Below are 25,233 nucleotides of genomic sequence, written 5' to 3'. Positions count from 1 at the left end.
CCTCAGGCTAGCTGACTGTGAGGATAAACCCTGACAACAGTGTACAAGCTACTTCACAAGTAGTGGAATTTACACCAGGAAGGTCTGGTGCCTGCTTCAATTTCCTTTTCATTTTCTATCTACTTGTGAAGCTATTGGATCCTGCTCTGATGTCTAAAACTGGCCACTGGGTGTGTTGGTTTGGGAGCCTCTTGTGTGGGACTCTAGTGTGGGCCAATGTCAGATGCAGCCTGGGACTGGCCCTGGGTAACCTGCTTGGAGCTACGAAGTGATCCACAGTTTGTGGCTGCCTCTGATGGGCCTGGGTGTGCACAGGAAGAGCCAACCTGGGCACCAAGGCTGGCTTTTATCAGCACCAGGCCCAGGGGCAGGTCAGTTAAAGTCCCAAGGCACCCCAAGTGCTGCCTCTGCCTGCCAGCTGCCTGTTAGACTCAGTCACTGAAACAGTACTCAAGTTACATGAGGTAGATTCTTAGTGAGTCACCAGGTAGGAGCGAGTGGTATACACCAGATTGATAAGGTTCAAACTTGGTGCCAGTGCTGGGTCTGAGGCCACTCAGCAAATATCCCAGGGTACACCAAGTCTAGCTGCCACTGCTGGAGGCTAATGCCAGCATGTCATAAATGCAAGAAGATTCATCAAAAGGTTGATGGAACTTGAGGCTTATTCAGCAGGCCTGAATACATGTTATTACCTACTGGAATGGCTGAAGGACATTTCCCCACACCTAAAGATTTGCATATATTATTGCCTGTTACCAGACAGCTGAGGGCATTTTAATCTACATGTTATTGCCTCCTGCTGGCCAAACACCTGAATAGCTGAAGGCAGTTCCCCCAATCTAACAATGCCTACTGTATACTAAACCTTAACCTTTGATATGTATATCTACCTCGCCTTAGGACAATTTGTGTTAATAAAGAGCAAGGGGTCCTGGGACAGAGAGAACTTGGTTCCTACAGCCAAGCTCCTCTGACTCCCCCATGGATTATAAATATTATATTTCTAGTCTCTTGATTAATTTACAGCAGCCCCTTCTCCAGATATTTGGAACCCTAACAGCAGCAGAGAAAGACCAAGACTGTGATATGCCACCAGCTGAGTGCTCGCACACATTTGTGGTGGGGCTGGGTCTCAGAGGGTCATCAGGGTGAGGCCAGCAGAGGTTATCAGGCCCAAACAGACCAAGATGTGGCTGTATGAAAGGAGGGCTCTGCACCCGTTGGGCCTATGAGGAAAAAATGGCCCATGTTCTATAGCTGCACAGTCTGTCCCAGATTCTGCCAGGGGCCTGATCTCAGAAGGGCAGGTCACTGTGGGTTGTGAGGATGGGGCTAGTGGATCTCCTAGGAGGGGACAGTGCTGGTCAGGTTTGAGGGAAGGTGGGGGAGTGGACCTGCTTTAAAGCTGCACAACTCAGTCTGTCCTGGATTTTGCCCAGACCTCAGCAGGGCAGAGCAACCTGGAGTCAGAGTCGGGAGGGTGGGGCCACTGGGAGCCCAGAGGGTGGGGCTAGCAGAGTGAGGCACCTGTCAGGTTCACAGGAAAGTGGGAGGAATGGCCTCTGCCCCAAAGCCACACCAGTCACTGACATCCTCTGAGTCTGTCCAGATCTCTACACCCCAGCCCATGCTGCTGACTCCTCAGCAGGGTGAAAGCTCCTCAGGGCAGTGTGACAGGGAGTCCAGAAGTTGGGGTTATTGCATTTCCACCTAGGAAAGACGGCATCTGCACCGTGAGAGAGGGACTTGGCACAGGGATCCTGATGCCTATCCCTTCAGCTCTCTCCTCAGAGCCACCAACCCTTTCTCCTCACATGATTCTAGTCTGCTCCGTCCTCCTCCTGCTGGAGCACGGGGTGAGTGGCTGTGAATGAAATTTTGTGTGCTGGTCCTTTAAAAAGGCTGCCTATGTCTCTGACAGACAGAATCTTCACCAATTTTCACAGCCAGACATTATGTGGGTGCCTCTTCCCGGTTCTCGTACTCTGGGCTGGGGAGCCCGGCTTGGGGTTGAGACCTCACGCTTCTCAGGGGGAACCTTTGCAGCTGAGCTATCCCTCTGGAATCTCAGCAGCCACCCATGGGAGTGAGACCAACCCTTTTCACATCTCCGCCCTTCCCACCAGTTCTCCATGTGACTGCTTCCGTAAATCCTTTGTTCTGAGACTTCTCTTCAGCTAGTCTTCATTTAATTATTTAGGTTGATTGCTCTAAATTTTGTCTGTAATTCCAGTTTGGTCCTAGGAGAAAGTGAGTGTAGTTCCCACCTACTGCATTGCCATCTTGGATCTCTGAAGTGAGCTTCTTATAGGCAGCATGTAGGCAGGTCTTTAATCCACTCAGCCACTCTGTCTTCTGTTTTGAAAATTTAGTACATTTACATTTTTTGTTATTTTTATACCATTGATATTTGTATTTTTAACTAAACTGTTAATGATTGTTATGTGATTTAAAAAACACACAAATCATTATCTAACAACCCTAGCAAGATGTCCAAAACAAACTAGAAATAAAAAATTAAAAACAAAGAAATAAGGAGCTTCACAGACAAAAAAAAAAAAAGGCTAAGGGAGTTTATCACTACCAAGCCAGCAATGCAAGAAATGCTAAAGGGACTGGTATAAAAAGAAGAAATAAAAAGTGAAGAAGGAACACAGGCACAAAAAATAAAAATGGCTACAAACAAGCACCTATCAATAATAACTTTAAATGTAGATGTACATTTGCATTTAAAGTAATTATTGATAGATAAGTACTTAATTGCCATTTTGTTCATTGTTTTCTGGCCATTTTGTTGTTCCTCAGTTGCAATCTTCCTTTGTGATTTAATGATATTTTGTTGTTATTAATCTTCACTCAATATATTTTTTTCATTGATTTTTAGACAGAGTGGAACAGAGGGAGGGAGGGGGAGAAGTAGAGAGAGAGAGACATTGATTGGTGCCTCCTGCACGAGCCCCAACTGGGGCCAGGACTGCACCTGCAACCCAGGTAGGTGCCCTTGACTAGGAATTGAACCCATGACCCTTCGGTCCATGGGGTAATGCTCTAACCATTGAGCAACACCGACCAGGACAGTGATTTAATGATTTTTAATAGCATTATTAAATTTCCTTCTCTTTATCTTTTATGTATTTAATATAGATAATTGCTTTGTGGTTACCATGAGGCTTACATACAACAACTTATATACCAGTCTGTTTTACATTGGTAACAACTTAATTATAAATTAATTTTAAAGCTCTACATTTTTACTCTTCCACTCCCATGTTCTGTGTTTTTTATGTCACTTTTTACATCATTTTATCTTGTGTATCCCTTAACTAATTATTGTAGTTGTAGTTTAACAACGTTGGTCTTTTAACCTTCATACTAGCTTTATAAGTAACTAGCTTTCCCGTTGCAGGAAAAATCCTGCAATAGGATTTCCTGCTGCACTCTACCCCGCCTCCATTCCTCCCTTGTCATCCGCCTCACCTTCTCCAGCCCGCCCGCGTTTCCCTTCGCCCCCGGCCCCGCCTCCGCCCCGCCCTTGTTACCCGGCTCACCTTCTCCTCCAGCCCGCCCGCGTTTCCCTTCGCCCCCGCCCCGGCTTGCTTGTTTCTTCGAAGCTTTACTCCCTTCTGCAGCTCTTGGCTTCTTTGGACGCTGTCGTGATATGCAAATTAGCCGCCATCTTTGTTGGGGTAATTTGCATACTCATCCTGATTGGCTGGTGGGCGTGGCTTGGCTGGTGGGCGTGGCTTAGGTGTAGCGAAGGTGCGGTCAATTTGCATATTTGTCTATTATTAGATTAGATTAATCGACCACTTTTATAACACTAGATTATTCTGATATATAATTGCCAGGTAGAGTATATTGTGCCACTCCCCCACTGCCTCCCTGCCTCCCCCTTCCCTCGCTCCCTCAGCGCCCTGCTGCTGCAGCTGTTGGCCCGCCATGTTCCGAGCCGCCCCCTGGTGGTCAGCACACATCATAGCAAGCAATCGAACTGTTCTCCCTGGTCGAACTCCTGAGGGGACACTTTGCATATTAGCCCTATATATATATATATATATATATATATATATATATATATATATATATATAATTATTAATTATTGTGTCATTTTCCATATGAACAACTGTAAATGTACTTTACCCTGCCCTGTATGTACAGTGTTGTGAAAACATAAGCGTCTATCCCACAGGCCATCAGAACTAGGTGATTTAGAAGTGTCCCTGGGCAGCAGTTGCAAAAAGCCCGGGTACCAGACCTGGGATGAGGCAGAGGGATATCAGTAAGATGGCCTCCACAGGCCTCCATCACTGGCGTGTACCTAAGTAGGCCCCTAGCTGTGTGCAAAACCAGATGCCTGTCCTCAGGCCAAAGCTCCGTGACAAGCAAACAAGCCTTTCACAGAAACACTGAGGGTGTGTTTCCGTCCGTGTCTGCGCAGCGCCTCGAGGGTGCTGGCCAGTCAAGAACTACTTGTTTGTTACTAATCCCACAGGACCCAGAAATGCAAGCCCTGTGGGCCATTAAAGCAAGGCTGCCGGAGGATGGCCCCTGTCACGCTGTAACAGTTGGAGTGCCACAGGAGGGCACAGGTCCTTGTTGGTAGATACCAGTGAGCTGGAAAGAGGCGGAGGGAGAGTGCCAAGATGTCCCCGAGAGGAAGACCTCATCAGACCTTCAGATGTGTGTTAAATGCCTGCCCCCCAGACTGATGTTTTAAGCTAAAAGGCCCCTTTCACTTACAGTCTGGGTGTCACTCAATTGACTGTCTGTGCTGGGTCAGTGTGCAAGCCATGTAAGAGCCAAGGGTCATTTGTTGAGCTTTGTGGGTCTTGTGGACACGAGCTCCATTGGATTTCAAAGCTAGATGTTTTGGGGTCTTGTCTCTCACATGCAGATCTTAAAAGTTGGGGTGCCTGATATGTGATCCAAGCCCTTTGCCCCTTAGGGAGAAGTTCTGAGTTTAGGATTCTCTTATGTCACCATTTTGAACCAGAACTCACCACTGGAATTTTGATAGGGATTGTATTGGGTAGCATGGACATTTTAACAATGTCAATTCTTTTAAGACGTAAACATGGAATATCTTTTCACTTATTTGTGTCATCAATTTCTTTCATCAGTGTCATTTTACAGATCTTTCACCTCAATGGTTAAATTTATTTCTAGGTATTTTATTCTTTTTGATGAAACTATAAATGGGATTGTTTTCTTAGTTTCTCTTTCTGATAATTCAATGTTGCTTCAAAGAAACATAATGATTTTTGTACATTAATTTTGTATCTGCAACTTAACTGAATTCATTTATTAGTTGACAGGTGTTTCTTTTTTTCCAATGAAGTCTTTAGATTTTACTATATATAATGTCACCTGCAAAGAAAGGCAGTTTTACTTTTTCCTTTCCAATTTAGATACCTGTTATTTCTTTTTGTTGGTTGATTATTCTGGCTAGAATTTCCAGTACGAAGAGTGGACACTTGTCTTGTTCCTGATCATAATGGAAATGTTTTTGTTTTTCAACATAGAGTATAATGTTACCAGTGGGCTTGTAATACATGGCCTTTATTATGTTGAGGTACGTAAAATACATGTGATTTTTATCACAAATGGATATTGAATTCTGTCCAATGCTTCTTCTGCATTTGTTATGACAATCATGTGACTTTAATCCTTCATCTGTTAATGTGATATATCTTATTGATTTGCAGATGTTGAACCATCCTTGCACCCCTAAAATAAATCCCATTTTATCATTGGTGTATAATCCTTTTAATGTGCAGTTGAATATGGTTTGCTAATATTTTGTAAGTGATTTTTACATCTATGTTCATCAGGGATATTGGCTTGTGATTCTATGTTCTGTGTCATCTTTGTCTGGTTTTGATATCAGGTTAATGGTGGCCTCATGAAATGATTTTGGAAGTGTTCCTCTTCTATTTTTTTTTTTTTTTGGAAGAGTTTGAGGATATTTCACCTTTATTTTTAAAAATTATTTTCACTGTGTTAAGAATTTTCGTTTCTAGGGGATGATATATAGTGATGGAAAAATATATACTAGTATATTTGAAAAAATAATATTGTGGGTTTTTTGTTTCCAGGAAAAAAATGCTGCTTCTCTATCTTTGCCTTTGCTCATTAGTATAAAATGTGTCTATTTTCTCTTGCTGCACTAAAGATTTTTCTCTTTACCACCGGCTTTAAGCAATTTGATTATGATGTGACGATGTAATTTCTTTCATGTTTCCTATGCTTGAATTTCATTCAACTTCTTAGATCTATTTTTTTTATTTATCTTTATTGTTGAAAGGATTATAGATATCCCCCCCTTATTTTCCCATAGACCCTCTCCCCCCCACACCCTCCCTCCCAGGCCTTCACCACACTCCTGTCTGTGTCCATGGGTTTTGCATAATGTATATAGGTTCCCAACTTACTCTCTTCTCCACCCCATTTTTTGTTTGTTTGTTTGTTTGTTTGTTTTTATGTAGGAATCCCTTTCCACGTCCCGCGTGGTTCAGGGTTCCAGTTCAGGGTTCGAGTTCTGGAGAAGGGCCGCACACTCCACCCCATTTTTATCAAAACTGGAAGATATCTGGACATTACTTCTTTTCTTCTGTTTTTTGTTTTTCTAATCTTTATTGTTGAAAATATTACATATGTCCCTTTTTTTTCCCCATTGACCCCCTTCTAACCCTCCTCCCTCCAGGCCTTCACCACCCTATTGTCTGTGACCATGGGTTATGCATATATGCATACAAGTTCTCTGATTGATCTCTTCCCACCCACCCACCCTCCCCACCTTCCCTCTGAGATTCAACAGTCTGTTCCATGCTTGTATGTCTCTGGATCTATTTTGTTCATCAGTTTATTTTGTTTATTAGATTCCACATATGAGTGAGATCATGTGATACTTGTCTTTCTCTGATTGGCTTATTTTGCTTAGCATAATACTCTCCAGGTCCCTCCATGCTGTCTTAAAGGGTAACAGATATTTCTTTTTTCCTGCTGCATAGTATTCCATGGTGTAAATGTACCACAGCTTTTTTGGACCTCACTTCAATTATATTTTTTATTCTTCTCCTCCAGTGACCCCAATTACACCTATATCAGGCTGCTTAAAGTTATCCCCTAGCTTACTGATGCTGTGCCCATTTTATTCCAGTGTTTGTTTCATTTTGTATAGTGTCTATTGCCATGTGTTCATATTCACTAAACTTTCCTTCTGCAATGTCTAATCTGTGAATCTCCACCATTGTATTTTTCATATTGGACACTGTAGTTTTTATTGCTAGACATGTGATTTTTTAAAAAATGTCTTTTATATCTCCAGTTAACATGTTTAATCTCTTCTCCAGCTTCTTGTACATAAAAATATAGTTGTAACTATTTTGATATCCTTTCTAATTTCATCACCTGTGTTATTTATGGATCATTTTTTAAGAGGTTGATTTTTCTCTTTATGGCTCATATTTTTCTACTTTTCATGCCTGGTAATTTTAATTGGATGTCAGACATTGTGAATTTTACCTTGTTGAGTGCTGGATATTTTTGTATTTCTATAATTATTCTGGAGCTTTGTTGTGAGATGCAATTTAGCAATTTGAAAATAGTTTGGTCCTTTCCTTTTTGAGCACTCGTGGGTGGAACCAGAGCAGTGTTTTGTCTGGGATTCATTTTGTCCGATTACTGCAGCAAAACTCTTCTGAGTGCTGTACCTAATGCCCCATGGACTGCGAGGTTTTCCAGTTTTGTTGGTGAAAATATAAACTATTCCAAGACCCTAGTCCTTTAGATGGTTCGTTGGCCCCTCGTTTTTTACACATGTGCACTAATTCATATTCAGCTGAATGCTGGAAGTAGGTCTTCTGCAGTTCTCTCTATGCGGCTCTCGTCTGGCCTGTGACCTCGAGCTAACATGCGTCCCAACTCCCAGTTCTCTTTGGCAACTCAGAGAGGCTGCCAGGCAGAGAGGCCCTGCCTGGTCTCCCCTCCCTACGTGGTAAGTTGGGACAATAACAATGTTAATAGTGTCTCAGGGATCACTGTCCTTTACTGCCTGATGTCCAATGTCTTGAGGATCATTTTTTTATATAGTTTATTTTTGTTTTCTTTCAAGCAAGAGGGCAAATCTAGAGTCTCTTATTGCTCTTACCTGACAGAGGAACTGCTTTTCATCCTTTTGAAAGCTCTCACTCAATGCATTTAGGCTTAAAGTATCCTACCTGGCTGGGTAGCTTGGGCCAGTTTTGTTTGTTTGTTTGTTTTGTTTTATATACTGGTATATTGATTTCAGAGAGGAAGGGAGAGGGAGAGATAGAAACATCAATGATGAGAGAGAACCACTGATCAGCTGCCTCCTGCACACCCCACACTGGGGATCGAGCCTGCAACTCAGGCATGTGCCCTTAACTGTGGTACATGGAATCGAACCCGGGACCCTTCAGTCCATAGGCTGACGCTTTATCCACTGAGCCAAACCAGCTAGAGTGCTTGGGCCAGTTTTGCTTTAGGGATTGGGATCATAAAGTTTCTCACAAGTTTTTTTTATCTCTAGGTCCTCTTGTTAGTGTGCATACTCTGACCTCTCCCTTACTTTGGAGCAACATTAGAACCCAGACTCAGATTTTGAGTTTTGGTAGAAAGCAGATCAATAAGGGTTTGATGGTCTGCGTCAGGTGCTATGTCCTTGTGCCTACATACAAAAATCCACCTGGTAATATATGCCTAGCTTCTCTCAGCAAGTTCTTGGGGGTCTGTGAACAGGATTTACACATCTGCAGAACAAAGTTTACAATATAATATAGGCTAAGTGGGTGTGAACTCTGGTCAAACTAAATTAGAACCTTTATGCTTCTGAGTTATATTACTTAATTTCTCAAAGTCTTAACTTTTTCACCTGTAAAATAGGGTTTAAAAAATAATTGTCTCTAACAAAAAATAGTATCTGATAGGTTGTTTTGTAGATTAAGTAAGATAATCTATATAAGCTGCTTAACTCAGAGCTGTATGCAATAAGAATTCAATAAATGATCACCATTATCATAATTTCCCTAGGAAAAAATGCCATTATAATTCCATTTCAATCTCAGAGCTAAACAGTCTTGCCATACAATACAGCAATCTCACTCTTAGGTATTTCGCCATATGATTTGAAAACTTATGTCCACACAAAAACCTGCTCACAAATGTTTATAGCAGCTTTACTCATAATTATGAAAAACTAGAAGCAACCAAGTTTCTTCTAAAGGTGAATAGACAAACTGTGGAACATAGAATATTATTACTGATATGAAAAAATCTTAATACATATTGCTAAGTGAAGGAAGCTAATCTAAAGCGGCTGCATAGTATATGATTCCAACTATATGACATTCTGGTAAAGGCAAATTGTGGAGACAGGAAAAAGACCAGTGATTACTAAACGAATAGGTGAACTCAGGCGTTTAAGGGCCATGAGACTATTCTGTATGATTCTGTAATACTGGATACGGGATATTCTGCATTTGTAGAAACAGAACTGTACAACATGAAGGGTGAATGAAACTTAATGTAATCCATGGACTTTACAATGCAACAATACTGGTTCATTAGTTATAACAAATGTATCACACTAATGCAAAATGTTAATAATTAGGGAAACTGATGAGGGGAGTAGATGGAATCTCTCTGTGGTATTGGCTCAATTTATTATAATTATTATTTTTGTTGTTAATCCTCAACTGAGAATATTTTCCCATTGATTTTTAGGGAGAGTGGAAGAGAGAGGGAAAGACAGAGAGAAACATCAATGTGATTGGTTGCCTCCTGCATGAGCCCCAACCAGGACCCAGACCGGGGAGGAGCCTGCAACTAAGGTATGTGCCCTTGACCAGAATCGAACCGGGACCCTTTGGTCCACAGGCTGACGCTTTATCCATTGAGCCAAACTGGCCAGGGCAGCTCAATTTTTTTTTATAAACCTAAACCTTCTAAATTTTTAATTAAAAAAACACACAAATTAGTAACATGGTATATTACTATAAAGCAATAGCTTAAGGAAAGTGGCAGCTACCAATAGTTTTAAAATTTCAGTTTGAAAATTCTATTACCTTACAGATTCCAACTGAATTAGCTGGGGCGATTTCAGTGTAATATATACAACGATGGAGAGGATGCAACATATGCAGGTTTTTGTATACAAAAATGAGGTAAGTGTACGTACATGTTTTCAATTTTTTCCAAATTTGTGTTCCCATGTATTCAAGCATGTCTCCTTCTTTCCCTCACTACTCCACACTCCACATAAGCACCATTCCCAGCTCAGCGTCAGCACCAAAGTCTGCATTTCAGTAAATGAGGTTAGTTCTTACCCAGCTACATCCCCACCTTGAGCGCCCTGCCCTCTCTATTTGGGTTGCCACTGTATCTCATTTCCTAGAATGGCTTCTGATGAAGAAGGTACGCAGTAAATATTCGTGAATGAATGAACTTCTTAACAGCTTAAAAGTTCTCTAAAAGTTAAACATTTATCACATGTAAAATGATCCCAACAGTTTAATATTATCCAAAAATGCCAGACCAAACTAAGGTAAAACTCAAACAAATTACATTTATTTTTCTTTTACATACATATTGCACAGCCTGAACATCACATTGCCTTCAGAGAAAAGTGCTTTTATGCCATTATATTTTACTATTTACCGCACAGGCATTAAGCATTCTTATTAAAATGATGAGACAATTTGCTGGTAAACATTTAAACACACAGACATTGGTTTCAATAGCTTAACATATTTTTGGTCATAACCAAGGAGGTACAGCAAAATATAACAACACTGGCTAATATTTTACAAGCAAATAATATTTAATCCTGCATAGTTTATACAATAGGCTGTGGTAATAAATAATATCACCAATGTCATCAACTATTAACTGGCCACAAAAAGCCTAACATTCATTTTAAGTATGATATGGAATGTTCTATTGGTGTAGTTTCAACATAGCCTTAAAATGTTGTGGATGTTAAATCATGAATACATGAAAAGAAAAAGTACTACACTGGTATGTTTTGGTTAATTACAAATGTGTCATGTTCACGTTATTACATTCTAACATGAAGGCAAATGTTTAAATAGAAAAACTAGCAGTCCAAACAATGTGAATGTGCAAATCGTAAGGAAAACGTTGCATTTAAATTTGCACTCATTTGCAAGTTACAGTAGTAGCTCAGTTTAAACACTAACAGGAAACTATTCAGCAGGAAAGCATGGGAACGACCTCGTTGGTCACTGCACACTCCGGTGATCAAGAGCTTCTAATACCTCATGACTGTCCTTCATTCAACAGAGGAGACTGCAGGCATGCTTCGGTCAGTGGTAAGAATAGGAAGAAAAACCTGAACCAGCAACATTTTCTCCTTTAATTTGGTACAAAGGTCCTTCTCATTATTATAACTTACTAATGTTTTCTGAATCAGGTTTAATAAATGCTGTAATGAACAGTACCCTTCATATGATACTAGGTTTGATTTTTTTTAAGAACGTCAGCATGATAAAAGGTACATGCACAGTCATTCTAACAACCTGTATAGGCGATACTCAGCACAACACTCAGCTTGAATCCGATTCAATTTCTACAGAGATTCTCTGTATTGTTTTCAGTATGTTAACTGCTTGGAAAGCAGAAATGCCTAATAACTACTGCAGTGTGTTTTTTAATTGAAATGTTTATAAAAATAAAGCTCCAATATTTAATCTATAGAATGTCGAGAATCCTGGTAGGGATGTTAAAAGCATTGGGCAAGACCCTCGTTTTCAGAGTGCCGTCTGCCCCACAGGAGAAGAACCGATTGCCTTGGATGATGTCGATATGCATGACTCCTGCCCCAAGGTTTCTGAATATGGACTGTTTAGCATGTTCGTTTTTAAAGGAATGAATCAGACCATGGCCTGTCAATCTCCAAACCTGGTTTAAAAGAGGGAGAGTGAAAACAAAGTATAAGTCACACAAAAAAGGAGAGAAAGAACCAAAAGCAAAAACATGATCTTCACTTCTGTTCTGCTGGCCCAGCTTTCCCACCCACTGACTCTTCCTAACAGCTTAGCTGCCTGGAAATAAATCACTCAGATGATTAACTACTGTCCTTACACTTTGCTGTCCCTTCTTTCAAATTTCTCTTCACATCCTCTTATAATTTCATATTAACCACATATACCCCATTTTTAATTCAACTGCATATTTAAGTTAACTTGACTAAATATGTTCCCAACGCTAAGCTAGGCCCTCGCAATATAAAAGATCAGTACCATCTCACCCACAAACCTCACCTCGACTACAGACAGAGTAAGGGACTGAGAGCACAGGTGGGAAAGAGGAGGAGCTGAACTAATGTCACCAAAAAATCCAGGCCCTAATTAAACTCCTACACTTGACTCAAAATGCCTTAGAACTCTATCTGGTTTTCCCAACCACAACAGTGTAGGAAGAACCACCGAGAAGGAAGGAAGGAAGGGTGTCAGGAGACAGTATCTCCGCAAAGCTTCCCTTGATGCCCTCGTTTGCAAGAACACAGTGGGGGTTTGAGTGTTTTCTTCCCAAGCAGCCTTGACAGCAGATAAAGACAACATACTATAGAAATTCCAACCTCTGCTACCAACTCACCTTTATGTTACCTTCTGCTGAACCTGTAGTAAAATATTCCTCACAGGGATCCAGAGCCAGTGCCTTAATGGCCGAGTCGTGTGCCTGGAATGTGTGGATGAGCTGTCTCTGCCTGATGTCAAAAAGGCAGACGCAGCCCTTCCTACCTCCAGATATCAGGAGCTGATGTTTTGGCGCATACTGAAGTACCGTGGCACCGTGCTCATGGCATGTGAAACCTGAAGAAAAACAAGAGCCTTTTTTAAAATTCTATCTTGGCAATTCTGACATGTAAATGTGCATTTAAGTAATATAGAAATTAATAGAGATTAGACACATTTTTCATTCTAATTTCTGTAATCATTCTGTATAATAAAAGCCCAGAGACCGAAATGGTCAAAAGGAACAACCTTTATGACCAGAACGACCGCGGCCCCTCGCCCCTGCCAGCCCCACACCCCCAGCAGGGACCTCCACCCCAATCGAGGGCCCCCATCAGGGCAGGCTGGCCGGCCCCCACCTGTGCACCGGGCCTCTTCCTAGTTGGGAAACAACTACACTTTTCAAAATCTACAAAAGCACAGTAAAAGACTGAGAAATCTTTCTGTTAAAAATAAAAATCCAGCCCTAGATGGTTTGGCTCAGTGGATAGAGAGTCAGCCTGCGGATTGAAAGGTCCCAGGTTCAATTCTGGTCAAGGGCACATGCCTGGGTTGTAGGCTCAATCTCCAGTAGGGGGAGTGCAAGAGGCAGCCAATCAATGATTCTCTCTCATCATTGATGTTTCTGTCTCTACCTCTCCCTTCCTCTCTGAAATAAAAATATTTTTTAAAAAATAAAACTAAAAATATAAAAATCCACCCAGCTTTAACCAGACTTATTGACTGGAGCATTCTTTCAGCAGCGTCATGAGGAAGAGAGAGCATTAGGACACCAATTTGGAAAATACTGTCTTAAAGTAATATTTAAATGGTATTGCTCCTATTTCCAGCTCCTACTGTAAGGTTGACTTTTATGTTATGTTTAATTCTTTAAAATAAGATCTCATTTCCGTTGAGACCAATGAACAGTGCAACTAATTCCTTACACAGCGTTGTTAGTAACACTGCCCTCCATGCCACATTTTCTGACGAGAATACAACTGAAGGCTACGCTAGGCTAGCTGGATTTCTATGCCCATCTAGCTGGATTTCTATGCCCACACATCTTTACCTTGGCAATGTAGCCAGATATTCTAGTTAACTTCTAAATATTTCTCCATCGTCAACCCATGTAATAAAACACTGACTAGATCCCCTGGTAAAATAAAACCAGGAAAGCATTCCTTCAGAGTGTATTAAAAGCCATAGGCCTTACTCACCATGAATGAGGCTGTTTCCAGGTGGTATCAAAGTGTCCCAGAGGCACACATTTCTTATAAAGAAACAAAGAATAACAAAATTACATCATGAATCATTGTTCTAAGGCATCACTAGGGGCAAACTGTCTTCAAGTCAAATATCTTACTGAATCTTATCTTTTTTGTTCACTACATTTATAAAGTAGTGATCCTCAACTAGAATGAGGTAGCGGCTGGGACTGGGCTATATCTCTCCTAAGATTTTATCTTTTTCACACTGCACAGTTCTGTCCATGCTCCTCCTGCCTCTGCCCAGTCTCATCCCCCAGCCCCTCCCTCTTCCAGGACCGCTGCCGGGAAACAGACGTGACGTCCCGAGTAGAGGGGTGTTCCTTTACCCGCAGGGGGGACCGCTGCAGGGATGTGAAGTTATTCATAGGCGTGCACTGTCAGTGAAAACTGTGTGAGGTCAAAGATGACGTTGAGAATGATGGCTACAGAGTGTCAAATGCTTTTTAACCCTCAAGAACATGCAAGTACTAACAGCAATGCAAAGAAATGACTGGGTAGCTTCAACGTAATAATTATACATGCTTATTGATAGACTAAATTGGAGTAATTTTTGTTTTTCTCTAGGGTAAGGAAAACTAATCTAAGAATTATGTAACAAAGAAAGTTTTGAATTCCTAGGGTGGAAAAAGCCTCCAAGAATACCTGTCTGCCAAAAAAACTACTTCTTATTTTGCTTTTCTGTCAACCTACCTGTTGTCATTGGATTGTCCAGATGTGGCAACTAGACTTGAAGAGGTAATAAATGCAAAGTCACTTGTGGCTTTACTGTGGCACTGCCAACTCTACGGAAAACAAAGTGCAGTGGATGTTATCTAAACATCCAATAAAATTTGGTACAGTAAAAACACAGTTCTGCTAATATAATACTATATGCATGAGCTAAGAACAGTTGTTTAAAAGTCTAGAATAAAGAATAAGTGATAGTAAGAGGATTAGCAGTCATTTGCATATTATTTGACTAATACCCAATAATATTTTTAAAACTGGAAAGGGATGATAAAAACGAGGAATTAAAGGTTATATTTTTCAGAATACATAGCAAAGGTACCAAGCACATGAACTTCATATAATTAAATGGTCTGGTTAAGTAAGGGCCCAATCAAACAATTTTATTGATAAAAATCTCAAATGTACTTAATAAACTTTAAAAATATAAATCATAATAAACAACCACCCAGGAAGAAAAACTCTTACGTACCCATCTAGTATAGACGGAAACAGGAAGTCACGTTAACTTTGTAACCATCCACCTGCCTTACGACCTCCTGCTCCCTGCCCACACCTCCTGGTGGAGTTTAGTTCTTACAAAAACCAGATCCAAAGGGAGTGACTCAGTAAATAGCCCAGAGGTTTCAGGCCGCCCCAAGCAGCTCCCGGCTATTCAGCACCGTGGAGACCATTTACTGAGTCGGGCGGACTCTTCTGTGGGATTAGCTGGACGAGTAGGAGTTTGGAGGTGAGGACCCAGAAGAAGGATGTCAGGGTATTTTAAAATAAAACATGTTTTTCTATTTTAAATTATTATGGCATAGATCTGACTGAAGGTAAATGATAGTTTCAAGATCACTTCCATTTCTGTAAAGACTTTATGACACAGCCTGTAGTGTACCAACTTAAGAGAAATACTTCATATGTACAACAACATGTGTATAGTATAGAAAAGAAAATTTAAAAGTATTTGGGAATCTATCCAAACCCTGGAGGTTCAAGACACTATGGTTCAAGACACTATAAAATCAAAATATACGAAGCGGAAGTTCTGCATAGAAGAGCACCATTTTCCACCTCTCCTCCTGCCTCACCCCACCCAGTGAAAATGTGCTTGTCTGTATCACCAAGTGGCGTCGTATGATTTGGGTTCATGAATACAGCAGCCTTTTGGGTCTGGTTATTTTATAATCTACTAAACAGAATTCTGGAGAAAACTGGAATACAGTTGGCCCTCCATATCTGCAGGTCAAAAATATGTATTTTTTTTAAAAGTTACACTGTTGCTAGTGTGTATCTGTAATTAGGCCAGAGATGGCTACATCAGTACTGAACATGTACAGACTTTTTTCTTGTGATTATTCCTTAAACAATAAGGAATTGTTTTCAGAATACATAGCAAAGGTACCATTTACATAAAACTTAGATTGTATTAGGTATTATAAATAATTTAAAATATACAGGAGGATGTCTGTAGGTTATATGCAAAGACTAAAGCCATTTTACATAAGGAATTCCAGCACCCACAGAGGTCCTGGAACCAATCCCCGACAGATACCAAGGGATGACTGTACCTGCAACCTGTTTGATTCTTAACATAGGTATCACTACAAAATTCTATCATTAAAAATAGAATTTTCAAAATGGATAAAAGTGTAATGAAAATGTATCCCGTGTAGGACTATGCAAATGGAAAGCTTGTGAAATTTTTCAAATATAATGGTTGCCCTTCAGCTGTAAAAAGCAAGGTTTTTGTTTTTCAGGTCATTTCAGTCTTAAACCAGAGCAATGATGGGTTCGGGCTGTGGTTGCTGGACAGACTGTCTCTTTTCAACCAGATCCGCCAATGAGACTCACTGTCTGAAACAGACACTCCATAAACAAGTGGCCTCTACCCGCTCTGGGAATGCTGAGTGATACTCACCATGTAAGGTTTAGGATTCGCTGCAGTTTGGTTTACTTGCCAGATACTCAGAAAACCTTCTCCATCTGCAACACCACACTGTAAAAAAGGCGTAAATATTAAACACAGCTTCTTAGCATCCATCTCACAGGTAAGGACATTTGGAAACCAGAGGCCCTTAACCTGCTCTTACCTAATTCTGCCCACTTGTATGTTTCTGTTGCTATAGGTCCCAAGAAGGTCCAAATACTATAAATACCTTACCACCTTTTTAAAAAAATCCTCACTTGAGGATATGTTTATTGACTTGAGAGAGAGAGAAATCTATTGGTTGCTTCCCATACGCATCCCAACTGAGGATCAAACCCACAACCTCAGGCATGTGCCCTGACCGGGAATCGAACCCGCCACCTTCCTGTGTAGGGACACGCTCCAAATAACTGAGCCACCCAGTCATGGCCTGCTATCTTTTAAATACTTTCCCACACCTATTTTACTGTTTTCCTCCAATATTCTGTAGTACAATTCAGTGAGAAACTGGAAGATTTCTCTCAGGTGCCTGAATGTGCTTATAGGACCACCAACACACTCAAGAGTCCTTTACCCGCTCAGAACACCTAGTGTCTTTAGGAGGATAACTTAGCTAAGCCAGCGGTCCACAAACTGCGGCTCACGAGCCGCCGTTTGCCACTCTGTTGGCTAATGAGTTTGCCGACCACTGAACTAAGCCATACAAAATTTTGTGAATTTATACTGTTATTGGGAGACAAGGGGGTAAAGAGACACCAACAAACTACCTGCTCGGCTAAATACAGGGTCACTGAATTTGCTTTCAGATGTGGTTTTACTAACCATATCCTCATGAACATCCACAATTATTTTCAGATGAGTTTAGCAGTAATCCCCAAGAACTAACCTTGTTGCCTTGAGAATTAAAATATAGTCTGGTTACTCTTGCATTGCCGGCTTGGCGGAAACAGACAAGTTGCTGAGGTCGTGTCCATTCAAACATGCGTACACTGCCATCCTGAGCACCTGTAAGATCTGAAACACCAGAGGAAAGGCAAAAGATAAGAAATAAAGAAGCTAAAGAAAGAGGTCCAATATCTTCCATTCTATAAAACAATTTCAAAATGATAGAGGCTGTTTACAATCTTTGGACCATAAATAAAAGACTTACAGTATTGATGGACAGGGTGTGAGGTCATTCTCTTAACATTATGTAGATTCCTTTTCATAAGCTTTAAAAGAAAATAAAAATGAATTTATTTTGTGCATAACAGAAGAGGTGAGGAGGGATATGATTCATGCCAACTCTAATCCTGATAACATTTATTCTTTACAACTGGCTAATCACTGAAATAAACCCTGTTGTGGATTTTCTGAACCACTAATGTCTGACACTTGTCTGAACAGCCTGTGGAAGCAAGTCACTTCCTGGCAGAGCCCCGGCCGTGTGCACGGTGAGGACACCAGGCACTTCATCTAGTGATAAAGGGGATTCTCCTCCAAGTGCCCCTCCCTGAAGACAATGAGTATCTCCAGGGTCTTCACAGAACATGAGAATGGGACCCCTTCAACTATAATGACTAGCAATGCTACTGATGCGCTTTCACACTTAGAGTAAACATGAATTCTTGTTGACTCTGCTTTTTCACTCTGTGCCTCTCAGTTTACTCATCTATAAAATGATAATGGGGGATAATAACAGCACCTCCCACCTAGGGTTGTTGTGAGAAAAAGCATGCACCTGACACAGAAACTCACAGTATGTTAGATTTTTTTATTATACTAGAGGCCCGGTGCACAAAATTCGTACACTAGGGGGGTTGCCCCTCAGCCCAGCCCGCACCCTCTCCAATCTGGGACCCCTTGAGGGATTTCCGACTGCCTGGTTAGGCCCGATCCTACCAGGACCGGGCCTAAACAGGCAGTTGGACATCCCTCTCACAATCCAGGACTGCTCACTCCCAACTGATCGCCTGCCTGCCTTCCTGATTGCCCCTAACCACTTCTGCCTGCCAGCCTGATCACACCCTAACCACTCCCCTGCCAGCCTGATTGATGCCTAATGGCTCCCCTGCCAGCCTGTTTGCCCCTAATTGCCCTCCCCTGCAGGCCTGGTCACCCCTAACTGCCCTCCCCTGCAGGCTTGATCGCCCCCAACTGCCCTCCCTTACAGGCCTGGTCCCTCCCAACTGCCCTCCCCTCCTGGCCTGATCGCCCACAACTGCCCTTCCTTACAGGCCTGGTCCCTCCCAACTGCCCTCTCCAGCCATCTTGTGGTGGCCATCTTGTGTCCACATGGGGCAGCAATCTTGTGTGTTGGAGTGATGGTCAATTTGCAGATTACTCTTTTATTAGATAGCCTAGAGGCCTGGTGCACGGGTGGGGGCCAGCTGGTTTGCCCTGAAGGGTGTCCTGGATCAGGGTGAGGGGTTCCCTTGGGGCATGGGGCAGCCTAGGCAAGGGGCCTGTGGTGGTTTGCAGGCCGGCCACGGCCCCCAGCGACCCAAGCGGAGGCCCTGGTATCGGGGATTTATCTATCTTCTATAATTGAAACTTTGTAGCCTTGAGCGGAGCCAAGCCTCCTGCTTGCTCCCTGGATGCAGCCATTTTTGCTGGGATTTATTTATCTTCTATAATTGAAACTCTGTAGCCTTGAGTGGAGGCCTAGGCCGGCCAGGGTGTGCGGAAAGCTTGACTTCCTGCATCACCGGGGGCAACTCAAGCCTCCTGCTCTCTCCAGATCCGTGGCTGCCGCCATTTTTTTTGGGATTTATTTATCTTCTACAATTGAAACTTTGTAGCCTTGAGTGGAGGCCTAGGCCGGCCAAGGTGTGCTGAAAGCTTGGCTTCCTCCATTACCGGGGAAACCCAAGCCTCCTGCTCGCTCCGTGGCCACAGCCATCTTGGTTGGGTTAATTTGCATCCTCAATCCTGATTGGCTGGTGGGTGTGGCTTGTGGGTGTAGCGGAGGTATGGTCAATTTGCATATTACTCTTTTATTAGATAGGATGGTCTAACTGATCACTGCCCTAATCTTTTGGATCATTCCTAGGTCAAAGTGATTTCAACTTATTTTGAGGAAGTCCATATCCAAAAACTACATCTAATATTAAATGACATACCACACTAGCTCCAGTGCTAGTCTGTCCACTGCCCAGCCAGGGCAGAGATGAAAGTGGATGTGTTGGATTTGCTGAGTAGGCTGATGTACTGGGTTGATGAAGAGTTGTAGTGGAACCACGATAATCAATATCATCTGAACTGTGAAAAACAAATATGTGTTATTGTGAAAATTCCTTTCTCTCTTAACACATTCCAATTATAGAACTTATGTACACATAGGACAGTCTTTATTTAAAAATAAATAAATATCCATGAGGAAAACTTAAGTATATGTCCTAATCATAACCAATTTTCTTTCTGGTTCACTTTTTCCATTAGCCAAATATAAATTAGTCAAATGTTGCTCAGTGATAAATTTATTATTACACAAGTTGGAACAAATGTTTGTTTTGGAATATTTAATAGAGATTTTCTTTTTAGAAAAAGAGTATATGTTCTTTTTCAAGTACAGTAATCCCATGTATCAAATTCATACATTTTAAAGAAATTTGATTTTAAAGATTTCTTAAGAGTAAGATACTAATTATCACATAAAAATGTTAAAGTAATTTTTATGATGGACTATATCACATTACATGGTTATATCTACCCTGAAGTGTGATAGTGAAATCTAGTTATATTATATACTGACAAAATAGAAAACTCAACAGAACAGGAGAAAGGTTATCATGGCACCATTCCCAAGCATATAAAATTTTCGAGAGTCTGGAAAAAAGCAAGAGGGAGGGCAAACGTGGAGGAGAAACCCCAAAAAGGAAAGTGTTACAAAACGTTTGGTGCAGTGTCCACATTTTTATCTGTAAAAAAAGGTATGCTTATAAGGAGATAAGAAGAAACACTGGAAATTACTCAGTGAATATGCTTCATCAGTCTAATGAATATATTTGTGTATACGGCCTTTTGCTTTCATTATCCAGATCAGCTGAATTTACTGAATATTGTATAATTCCTGGCATTTCTTTGGAGTTAAATGTCAAAGTAGCAATTGTCAACATTAGACTTTGGTGTTGGGGATTATTCCGACTCAAAGAATACTTCAGGGTCTAATGGAACAAGTATGAGTAATTTGCTTATGTTTGTCTCCTACCCAAATGAAGGTAGATAAAAATACACTTTTTTAATCTAGATAATTCAAATCATGTGCAAAAACATTTAACCTTTTGAAGAAAACTACATTTAAAATTGACTACGTAACACAATCCAACCTTTTGGATTCTCTGTCATACTCTTCTCCAATCCACATGTATGACTGACAGGCTAGTAGAGAAGTAACATCGAGTTCTTGTACATCATGTGTTGAAGCCAAAACAATTTCATTATAGTTTGCCTGTAAAGCAAAGGCAGAGTCAATAATTCAGTCAATTTCACTAAAAAGAACAACATTCTTTATAATGACTAAAGCTTTTACCTTGTTAATAGAAAATGCCATAATCATGTCTGATTCCTTATGAATTATTTTTGCCTTTCCACCTGGATAACCCAGATCAGCTTCAACCTGCAAAACATTTGTTGGCAATTATAGTTGTTGCAGCACAGCTCTATGCAGAGATCTGCACTCCCCACAACATTAAAAAAAGAATAAGGAGAAAATGCAGCAGCAGCAGTAAGTAAAAAGGTACTAGTAATTTTACTGTGTTGAAATTAGCTTTGGAATTAGCTTAAATTCGCTGATGCCCTGTAATCATCCAATTACAAATATTTCCATTCTGATTATAAGATACTGATTAACTGTCATAAAAGATAGCTAGCACAATTTTCACTAGTATTTACGGCAGTAATATGTCTCTCTTACCTCTTCCAAAAGAGTGCAAAGATACTGTAATAAGAATGTGTATACATAAGAGGAACAAGTGAAGGAAAAAAGACAGAAAGACAAAGGAGTCACATAAGAAATGAAACGTTAAATAAAGGTGATGAGACAGGACTAAGGAGAAGTTGGAAAGAAAAATAGAAAGGAATGAAGGAAATTAATGAGAGGAAGGTGCAGTGGCTTAGGGTCAAAGGTGACAGGAAGGAAAGAAGAGGCAGAATCAAGAAGAAAGATAGAGCCAGCTGGTGTGGCTCAGTGGTTGAGGATTGACCCAAGAACCAGGAGGTCACGGTTCATTTCTCACTCAGGACATATGCCTGGGTTGTGGGCTTGAACCCCAGCAGGGGACGTGCAGAAGGCAGCCAATCAATGATTCTCATCATTGATATTTCTATTTCTCTCTCCCTCTCCCTTCCTCTCTCTGAAATCAATAATAACTTATAAAAAGAAGAAGATAGATATACAATCATGTTTAAGAACAGACTGGAAAAAGTGACCTAAGTAGAGGTGGAACAGAAAGCAGGAAAGAGAAGAACCAGTGGCAGGGAGAGCCAGACCTAGTGCAGCTTTTCCTACCGTGTGTCACTGAGGTGTGCAATGAGTACTCTGACCAACTGGGCAGGTCATGGTTAGTATTAGAGATCAGGCATTAGTTCCTTGCACTTGAAAGAATGAGCTAAATACAAGAGCTTGGAATACTACCTTGCTGTGGCAATCTTCTGCTACGGAGTTTTGTTTGACATGCTCCACATGTTCTTCTACAGACTAAATAACACCACACCGTCACAAACACAAAGCCATGCGTGAAACAAAATTATAAAGAGAATGAAAAATTTCAAACTGAAATGGTTACTCCATCACTTAAAGATGGTAAAAATGAATTTGCAAGGTTTCCTTTTCAAAGCAAAAAGTCATGAAAGAAATTAAACCGAGTAAAATGTGATGTTATCAGATAAACACAACACAAAGCAAACCAGGCAAAATTAAAGTTAATGTAACTGTTACATATATAAAAAACTATTTCAAAATAAAAACTAGTTATTTGTATATCAGTTATATAACTTAAAGTTCTAACTTAAACTGTAATCTCTAAAAATAAAACTTACTTGTACAAACAGATGCATTCTATAATACCTAGATTCCTATCCTATAGGGCTTTCTTTCAAATTAAAATTAAAACTAACTTCTAAACACAGATCGAAAGTACTGATAATTATTTTACTCTCACAAGGAATATATCCATGAAGAGACAGGGATTAGAATTCACATCAACCATTTACTTAATCAAGGACTTTTCTCCTCGGAAGTAAATGTTTCATAAAATGAGGCATAAAATGAGTGCTGGTTGATGACAGAGTCATTAGGAATGGCTACAGTTAGAAGTAATACTTCTGCTCTGTTGTGGAAACCTCTGAAGGTTTGATCAGAGCAATACACTCCTAAAGTGGCTGTTTCACTTAAAGCTGAAAGGGCCAAATTCTCTGCCCCTGCCGTCAGCAGCTGCTCTGGGGCTGCTGCACCTGACAGTGAAGGAGGAAACCTGTGCCGGGGCCAAACTGCAGAGCAACTATTTGCCTGTATCACGTAGCTGAGTCTGTCACATTGATCAATTTCACCAACACCTGTTTTGTGAAATATTCTTAATATAGCCAATGAGTTAAACTTCCATGTGAATTCGTCTAAAATTTCAGCATTTTTCAGAAGAATTTTATTAAGTCTTTTTTTTTTTAATTAGCCAGCATGTTAGCACTTTTAGGATTAGTTTGCCAATTTTACTAATCCAGTAAACTTACCAAATTTATTGGTTACCAAAATCCTATTTAATGATTTTAAAAGATAAAACTCTCTTAGTAGATGGGTAGTTTGTTTTTTAATCCTCAACGGAGGACATATTTTCATTGATTTTTTTAGAGAGAGAAACATGGATGTGAGCGAGAACCCATTCCCTCTCCCTCTCCACCGCCACCACTACTGGCCTCAACCTGACTCAGGATAGAACCCACAACCTTTCAGTGCATGGGACACCCAACCAACGGAGCACACTGGCCAGGGCGAGTAGGTGGGTGGTTTTAATAATGCTGCACATTTCTGAAATTAGTGACCAGTTTATGTTTTGTCTTAACAGCTTTAACGTTTTTTCCCTAATGCAAACAACTTTTCAGCAGATCTATGAGATTTCATACAGTGGCCACTAAACATATGTGGCTACTTAAATTTGAATTAAATACAATTAAAACTTCAGTTCCTCAGTCACACCAGCCACATTTTAGCTGCTCAATAACCATTTGTGACTGGTGACTACTAGTACAGAAGAGACAAATTTCCATTGTCACAGAAAATTCTACTTGACAGCACTGGACAGAATTTCATTCAACAATTTAAAACTCAAGTTACAAAAGAAGCCCTGGCCAGTAGTTCAATGGTTAGAGCACCAGCTTGCCCACGGAAGGGTTGCAGGCCTGATTCCCAGTCAAGGGTGCGTACCTGGGTTGAGGGTCCCACAGTACTCTTGCAGGTTCAATCCCCAGCCCATCAGGGAGCACGTGAGAGGCAACCAATCGATGTGTTTCTCTCCCTCCCTTCTACTCTCTCAGAAAATAACCTCCGATGAGGATTAACAACAACAAAACAAACAAAAAGGTACATGATAAAAATTCTTCTCCCATCCAAACTCCCAGCTATGTACTTCCCTTCCGTAGAGCCAACCAATTCTTACATAGCATTTTAAGAAATGTTCTATTTATCTCTGTCCTACCTCCCTGTCCATGGAGACCCTAGGCTGGTACAAAAATAGCAGGTAACACACATTTGATCCCAAGAGCACGGAGACTGAGGGGGTATAAAGGATGGGGGGAGGCTTAGTTAAGGAAGAGGGAAAAAACAGAACCTGAAGGGCAAGGGCAAGACAAGAGTCTGAGGGTCCAAACAACCTTGACCCCTGGATTCCCACAGTAATCTGAGACTCGTAACAATCCAACTCAATCAAACTGCTACAAACCTTATGAATAATTAAAGCATATCTTCAATAAGTCATTATGTTTAGTAATTTGAAGAACTAAATACACAGAAAACAGATCCTTCAATGAACTAGTTTTCTGTGAATAAGAAACCCCTAATTAAACAAGTATCTATTTTTTAAATCTATTTCTTAGATTATTTTTATGGCATTTGGACTCAGCATCACTATAGAACATGGTGTAAACAGTGGACTAAATAAAAGAAGAAATGAATTTGGCTCTGATCCCCTAACAAATCCTACATCAATAATTTCAATACCATCAGGGTTTATTGTTTATTATCAAAAAAGACTTTTAAAAAAATCTCTGTAGTTCAATCCCCCAATTCCTACTTAAGTACACACATTTTAAATCCACAGAGAAAATAAAAGACTTCACGAGGGCTGACCACCATTACCATCAGGTAGGTGGGTGATGAGCTCGGCAGGTTCTGCTGCCCTAGGTACGGGGAAAACTGAGAAGCAACTTTCTAATTTACCTTGGGAAACGAAATCGTGTGGACTGTCCCTCTCGGTTTTCACTTTCCTAAGTGAAATATAATTCATCTTCTTTTCTTATAAATTCTGTTTGCCAAATCTTTAATCATACCTGACACACTATCCTGAGAACACAATCCAAACTGCCCATTACGTC

General features: G+C 40.7%; 1 protein-coding gene across 2 annotated transcripts in view; it reads right to left on the bottom strand.

Annotated features, from left to right (window-relative positions):
- Positions 1-10,569: 10,569 nt before the first annotated feature.
- The window catches only part of DMXL2 (Dmx like 2), a 166,703-nt gene continuing 152,039 nt past the window's right edge, over positions 10,570-25,233 (bottom strand). The window contains exons 34-44 of one of the 2 annotated variants that reach the window (XM_008143148.3): positions 22,286-22,348; positions 21,182-21,268; positions 20,979-21,100; positions 19,773-19,911; positions 17,822-17,882; positions 17,558-17,685; positions 16,663-16,740; positions 14,721-14,812; positions 13,980-14,032; positions 12,641-12,858; positions 10,570-11,944 (exon numbers count right to left, since the gene is read on the bottom strand). In XM_008143148.3, the coding sequence (XP_008141370.1) occupies positions 11,735-11,944; positions 12,641-12,858; positions 13,980-14,032; positions 14,721-14,812; positions 16,663-16,740; positions 17,558-17,685; positions 17,822-17,882; positions 19,773-19,911; positions 20,979-21,100; positions 21,182-21,268; positions 22,286-22,348 (1,251 nt within the window). In that variant the 3' untranslated portion in view covers positions 10,570-11,734. The remainder of the gene's footprint in view (positions 11,945-12,640; positions 12,859-13,979; positions 14,033-14,720; positions 14,813-16,662; positions 16,741-17,557; positions 17,686-17,821; positions 17,883-19,772; positions 19,912-20,978; positions 21,101-21,181; positions 21,269-22,285; positions 22,349-25,233) is intronic. The other variant, XM_008143149.3, reaches the window with a different exon arrangement.

This window comes from Eptesicus fuscus, chromosome 5, assembly GCF_027574615.1.
Source record: "Eptesicus fuscus isolate TK198812 chromosome 5, DD_ASM_mEF_20220401, whole genome shotgun sequence".
NCBI lineage: Eukaryota > Metazoa > Chordata > Mammalia > Chiroptera > Vespertilionidae > Eptesicus > Eptesicus fuscus.
This window is presented reverse-complemented; position numbering and strand designations above follow the sequence as displayed.